The sequence below is a fragment of the Salmo trutta genome, chromosome 12 (assembly GCF_901001165.1).
Source record: "Salmo trutta chromosome 12, fSalTru1.1, whole genome shotgun sequence".
Lineage (NCBI taxonomy): Eukaryota > Metazoa > Chordata > Actinopteri > Salmoniformes > Salmonidae > Salmo > Salmo trutta.
This window is the reverse complement of record NC_042968.1, coordinates 88944354-88951312: the sequence shown is the minus strand read 5'-3', so window position 1 is coordinate 88951312 and position 6959 is coordinate 88944354. Positions and strand designations below refer to the sequence as shown.

Genomic DNA, 6959 nt, shown 5'->3' with positions numbered 1-6959 from the left:
AGCCCACAAACCTGACTCAGTTACACCAGCTCTGTCAAGAGGAATGGGCCAAAATTCACCCAACTTATTGTGGGAAGCTTGTGGAAGGATACCGGAAACGTTTGACCCAAGTCAAATATTTTAAAGGCAATGCTACCAAACACTAATTGAGTGTATGTGAACTTCTGAACCACTGGGAATGTGATGAAAGAAATAAAAGCTGAAATAAATAATTCTCTCTACTATTATTTTGACATTTCACATTCTTAAAATAAAGTGGTGATCTTAACTGACCTAAGACAGGGAATTTTTACTAGGATTTACATGTCAGGAATTGTGAAAAACGGAGTTTAAATGTATTTGGCTACGGTGTAACTTCCGACTTCAACTGTAGATCATCTATGAAAACGGAAATCATCAGCATACAATGACACCTTTGTTTTTAACTCCTGGATAAACTAACCCCTTGATATTATTATTGGATCTGAATTTAACCTGTTAGGGTATAGGTGGCAGTATTGAGACTTTTTTGAAAAAAGATGTGCCCATTTTTAAATGCCTCCTACACCTACCCAGTAACTACAATATGCATATACTTATTATATATGGATAGAAAACACCCTAAAGTTTCAAAAACTGTTTGAATGGTGTCTGTGAGTATAACAGAACTCATTTGGCAGGCAAAACCCTGAGACAGATTCTGACAGGAAGTGGATACCTGATGTGTTGAATTGACTTTGAGCCTATGCCATTGAAAAACAAAGGGGGTGAATTATATTCTGGCACTTCCTATTGCTTCCACAAGATGTCCCCAGCCTTTACAAAGTGTTTTGAGTGTTCTACAGTGAGATCTGACCGAATAAGAGCCATGGAACGTGATGGTCCATCATTCACCCTGGCGCGCGATTTGATGGTGGGTACTCTCATTCCGAAACGTTTTAAAAGAAAACCCAATGGTCCGCCTTGAATTTTATTCATGTTCTGGTTAAAAAAGGCCCTAATGATTTATGCGATACAACGTTTGACATGTTTGAACGAACGGAAATATATTTTTTCCGTTCTTGAAGTGAAGTGAAGTCCGGCTGGCTTAGATCATGCGCTACAACACGGAGGTTTTTCGACATAAATGATGAGCTTTTTTGAACAAAACTACATTCGTTATGGACCTGGGACTCTTTGGAAGTGACATCTGATGAAGAGAATCAAAGGTAATGGATTATTTATATAGTATTTTCGATTTTAGATTCCTCCAACATGGCGGTTAGTCTGTATCGCGATGCGTATTTTTCTGGCGCAGTGCTCAGATTATTGCAAAGTGTGATTTCCCAGTAAGGTTAATTTAAAATCTGACAAGTCCATTGCGTTCAAGAGATGTAAATCTATAATTCTTTGAATGACAATATAATATTTTAGCAATGTTTTCTAATATTAATTAATTATTTTGTCGTCATGACTTGACTGCCGGTATTGGAGGGAAACGATTTCCTGAACATCAACGCCATAGTAAAACACTGTTTTTAGATATAAATATGAACTTGATAGAACTAAAAATGCATGCATTGTCTAACAAAATGTCCTAGGAGTGTCATCTGATGGAGATTGTAAAAGGTTAGTGCATAATTTTAGCTGATTGTATGGTTTTGGTGACGCATGTCTTTGAATCGACAATGCATTGCACACAGCTATTGTCAATGTACTCTCCTAACATAACCTAACTTTATGCTTTCCCCGTAAAACCTTTTTGAAATCCGTAAACGTGGTTAGATTAAGAAGATGTTTATCTTTCAAAGGCTGTAAGTTAGTTGTATGTTTGAGAAATTTGAATTTGTACATTTATTTGGTTTCAAATTTGCCGCTCTTGAAATGCACCTGCTGTTGATAGGGTGCGCCACAGGTGGCACGCTAACGTCCCAGGTAGCCTCAAGAAGTTAATAGCTAACATTTCAATGGCCATAATAAATAGATATGCCGATAGTGGACGACCTTGTTTTACTCCTCTTGACAGTTTAAAACTTTCTGAGAAGTAACCATTATTTACTATTTTACACCTCGTCCACTATACATAACTTCAACTCATTTTATAAGAGATTCTCCAAAATTGAAATATTCCAGGCATTTATATATAAACTCCAGTCGTACTTTATCAAAAGCCTTTTCAAAGTCAGCTTTGAAAAGCTGAAACCAGGCCTGGTTTCCCAGATGTTTGATAGTGTTCTATTGTTTCCAGTACTTGTATTATATTATCTCTAATGTATCATCCATGAAAAAGACCTGTCTGATTATGATGAATAATAAAAAACGATACCTTTTTAATTCTAAGCGCTATGCACTTTGCTAGAATGTTTTCATTACAACACGGTAGTTTAAGGGGCCTCCATTTTGTTTGTGTTTAAAATAGACTGGATCTTTATATTTACACTTGGGTCCTGTTTCAGTAGTAATGACATCAGACCTTATTGTTGAGTATCTGATAATCTACAATTTTTATAGGAGTGGTAAAAACAGGCTAATAACGGTCCTCTGAGTACATAAACAAATGTTTGGTATACCTCAACTGGTATGCCATCCAGCCCCGGGGTTTTCCCAGAATAAAGGCTTTAATTTAATCAAGAAGTTCCTCCTATGTAATTTTTGCCTTCACATGAGTCTGTTAATGTTACATTATTAATAGTGAAAAAATCCTTAAAATTAACTCTATTTAGTGAAGATGGAGGAGACTGAAATGAAAACCTATGCTTAAAGTACTTTGCTTCTTCTTTAAAAATATTGTTTGGTGAATCATGGGTGACTCCGTCATTTGTGACAAGTTTCAGTAAATTATTTTTGGTAGCATTTCTATGTTGAAAATTGAAGAAAAAAATGTATGCATTTTCCCCCATAATCCATCCAGTTGAATTTATTTTTATAATATATTACACTGGATCATTCTTGAACAATTTCCTCCATTTATTTTGGTTTTTGATCTCAAAACAAGGTTTTTCTGCAGATACGTAAAAAAACCATTATCTAAAGAGGGTGAGTACTCAGTGCAGAAACAACCACAATGTCACGTCCTGACCAGTAAAGGGGTCATTTTGTTATTGTAGTTGGTCAGGATTTGGGTTTATGTTCTATGTTTTCTATGTGGGTTTTCTAGTTTGTCTATTTCTATGTTCAGGTTTGGTTTGGCCTTCAATTGGAAGCAGCTGGTTGTCGTTGCTTCTAATTGGAGGCCATATTTAAGTGGGTTTATTTTCTCTTGTGTTTGTTTCTATGTATAGTCTTACAGGACTGTTGTTTGGTTTTGTTAGTGGTCACGGTTAAAAAATAAAAGTATAAGTATGACCACTTACCACGCTGTGTATTGGTCCGATATTTCTTACTCCTCAGAAGATGAAGATTATGACACACAAATAATCTGGTCCACGTGAATTTGTTTCAGTGAGTAAATGTAAAAAAAAATGTGCAGGCCATCTAATAATTTGGACAGGTAAAAATGCATTTGAATGTGCATTTCACTATGACATACTGGTAGCCTACCTATTTGGGATTTACATGGGAGATTTGCAATTTGTAATGGTTCTACGTCTAAGCATTTTGTACGAAGAGCCGTTTGGGAGCCAAATGAGCCGGCTCTTCTACGTGAACGGAGCCAAATGAGCCGACTCACCGAAAATAATCGGAATGCCCATCACTAGTGAACTATGGCAGAACTTCATTAGTCTAAAGAAGCTTCCCCCCCTGAGTCCTTTCCTTAATCTGCACTGGTCTGAAATAGTTTGATTAAAATGACAAGTAGCTATTTTATGGCACCTAATCTTATGAAAAACAGAAGGGCTATACAGTACTTACTTGCATGTAATCAGCATTGACAATTGACTGATATAAATCCAGAATGATTATGGGGGTTAGGTTTCACTTATTTTGTTGGTTTCAGTTCTTGGGCGGGAGGGCGTGTCTTCTAAACAGAGTACAGCTGCTGATGTGCTGTGTACTGTAGTTGGTGGTGAAGCAGTCTGAAGTATAAGAGAAATGTCGAGAGGAAGACAAAATCAACGCTTGAAGAAACTGATCATCCTTCGAGGTTTGCCAGGAGTTGGAAAGACAAGCAAGGCAGAGTAAGCTAATCAATCCAAACTATTGGGAGCCTGCCTTACCCCAAGTCTTTTTTGTCAATATATGTATTGTTTTTAGATTGTGGGTTCATTTCCTGAAGTTTCACCTAAACACTTTTTTAATATTGCTAATATTGTAGATTGTGGCTTCTATCAATGTAATTGTCTGTATAATTTCCAATCCCCTTTATACATTTTGTTGTAAATATACAGTACCAGTCAAAAGTTGGGCCACACCTACTCATTCCTGTGGTTTTTCTTTATTTGTATTATTTTCTACATTGTAGAATAATAGTGAAGACATCAAAACTATGAGATAACACATATGGACTCATGTAATAACCAAACAAGTGTTAAACAAATCTAAATATATTTTATATTTGAGATTCTTCAAGTAGCCACCCTTTGCCTTGATGACAGCTTTGCACACTCTTGGCATTCTCTCAACCAGCTTAATGAGGTAGTCACCTGGAATGCATTTAAACTAACAGGTGTGTCTTGTTAACTGTGGAATTTCTTTCCTTCGTGATGCGTTTGAGCAAATCAGTTGTGTTGTGACAAGGAAGGGGGGATATACAAAATATTTCCCTATTTGGTAAAAGACCAAGTCCATATTATGGCAAGAACAGCTCAAATAAACAAAGAGAAAGGACAGTCCATCATTACTTTAGGACATGAAGGTCAGTCAATCTGGAAAATTTTCTTCAAGTGCAGTTGCAAAAACCATCAAGTGCTACGATGAAACTGGCTCTCATGAGGACCGCCACAGGAAAGGAAGACCCAGAGTTACCTCTGTTGCAGAGATTGCAGTCCAAATAAATGCTTCACGGAGTTCAAGTAACAGGCACATCTCAACAGCAACTGTTCAGAGGAGACTTCGTGAATCAGGCCTTCATGGTCGAACTGCTGCAAAGAAACCACTACTAAAGGACACCAATAAGAAGAAGAGACTTGCCTGGGCCAAGAAACATGAGTAATGGAAATCTGTCCTTTAGTCTGATGAGTCCAAATTTGCGATTTTGGGTTCCAACCGCCGTGTCTTTCTAAGACACAGAGTAAATAAAATAATGATCTCTGCATGTGTGGTTCCCACCGTGAAGCATGGAGGAGGAGGTGTGATTGTGGGGGGGGGGGTGCTTTGCTGGTGACACTGTCAGTGATTTATTTAGAATTCAAGGCACACTTAACCAGCATGGTTGTAACACTTTATTTGAAAATATATAAATATATAATGATATGATTTCCTTCTGTTTTCCAGAATGCTCTGTGATGAATATGCAGGACTTGGACTGGAAGGAGAAATTTTCTCCACTGACAGGTACCATGAAAGAACCGACTACACCAAAGGAAACTTTCAACGCAACCATCGGCGGAATAGAGAGGATGGTGTGTATTGGGTGGCTGGGGGCAGGGGCAGAAACAATCTGCTCATGATGTCATTACACACACATAGTTTGTTCTTCTTTAAAGTACTGGTACTCTGGCTTGTTTTGACAGTTTTTAAAGCCTTGAACAGAGGAGTGGATCCGATCATCGTTGACAACACAAACATTTCTCTTTGGGAGATGTGGCCCTATATCCACATGGTGAGGACGTGTGTGTGTGTGTGTGTGTGTGTGTGTGTGTGTGTGTGTGTGTGTGTGTGTGTGATATGCATATGATTTCTAGTTTAGTTAGTCCCAGCTACCAGGCATTGCAGAGATATTTTAATGTTATTTTTGTAACTCTCCACTTATTTTCTAGTCATTGTCACATCCTTTGTACATGAGAACCTAAACAGCATCTGACTCACTACAAGACTGGTTGAAGCTGGTTTCCAGATGACTTCCTACTAGGTGGCGCTAGAGGCGGAGTCAGATAGTTTCCTCTTGGTTAGACATGTTGTTGATAAATCTGACACTTTATTCTACTTTTTACGATGTTATTAATATCCCAATTGGTCTTCTGACAGACAAATGGACAGATTAAACAGATTCATGTCATAATAAAGTATTCTTTCTCTCAGGGGATGCGACAGGGTGACTATGACATCACTATGATGGAGCTGCCTAAAGGCTATCCTCAGGAAAAAATCTCCATCAACAAGCTGTACAGGTCAGAAACAACCTCTTCATTAACAGCCTACATTCTCACAGTGTATACACAGTACATGTGCATTGGGGTAGGATTGTATACTTGTTTATCAGTTTTACAGCCGACAATAGATTGTTATTACTTATCTATAAATTACACATTGGTTATCAATTCAATGATAAAAAAGCTGTGTTATCTCCCTATAGATGGTGTAAGCATAAGATCCCCAAGCGTAAGTTCAGGTACTTTGAGGCTCGCTGGGAAGAAGCTTACAACATCTGGCATGTATTTAACGACAGCTACTCCATAAACCGCTGGAAGAGAAGCAAAGAGAAATGGAACGTCCAGTGATGAAGACATGCTGGCCTTCTCCCCCCCCCAAAGTCCCCAAAATCCAGAACAAATTCAAGAAAATGTACAGTATTATATAGAGCCCTTATTGCATGGAACTTCCTTCCATCTCATATTACTCAAATAAACAGCAAACCTGGTTTCAAAAAACAGATAAAGCAACACCTCGTGGCACAACGCCTCTCCCCTATTTGACCTAGATAGTTTATGTGTATGTATTGATATGTAGGCTACGTGTGCCTTTTAAAAATGTATGTAGTTCTGTCCTTGAGCTGTTCTTGTCTAATGATGTTCTGTATTATGTCATTCTGTATTATGTTTCATGTTTTGTGTTGACCCCAGGAAGAGTAGCTGCTGCTTTTGCAACAGATAATGGGGATCCTATTAAAATACCAAATACCAAAATTGTACTTGTCTTTCTTGCACTGACTCTAAGTCGCGTCTGCTAAATGACCAAAATGT

At 37.9% G+C, this 6959-nt stretch overlaps 1 protein-coding gene across 1 annotated transcript; it reads left to right on the top strand.

The window, feature by feature from the left end:
* Positions 1-3769: 3769 nt before the first annotated feature.
* LOC115204623 (NEDD4-binding protein 2-like 1) lies at positions 3770-6539 on the top strand. Its single transcript, XM_029770293.1, has 5 exons — positions 3770-4076; positions 5332-5459; positions 5571-5659; positions 6079-6167; positions 6353-6539. The coding sequence occupies exons 1-5, from the start codon at positions 3991-3993 to the stop codon at positions 6495-6497; spliced, it is 537 nt and encodes a 178-aa protein (XP_029626153.1). The 5' UTR covers positions 3770-3990; the 3' UTR covers positions 6498-6539.
* The last annotated feature ends 420 nt before the right edge of the window (positions 6540-6959 follow it).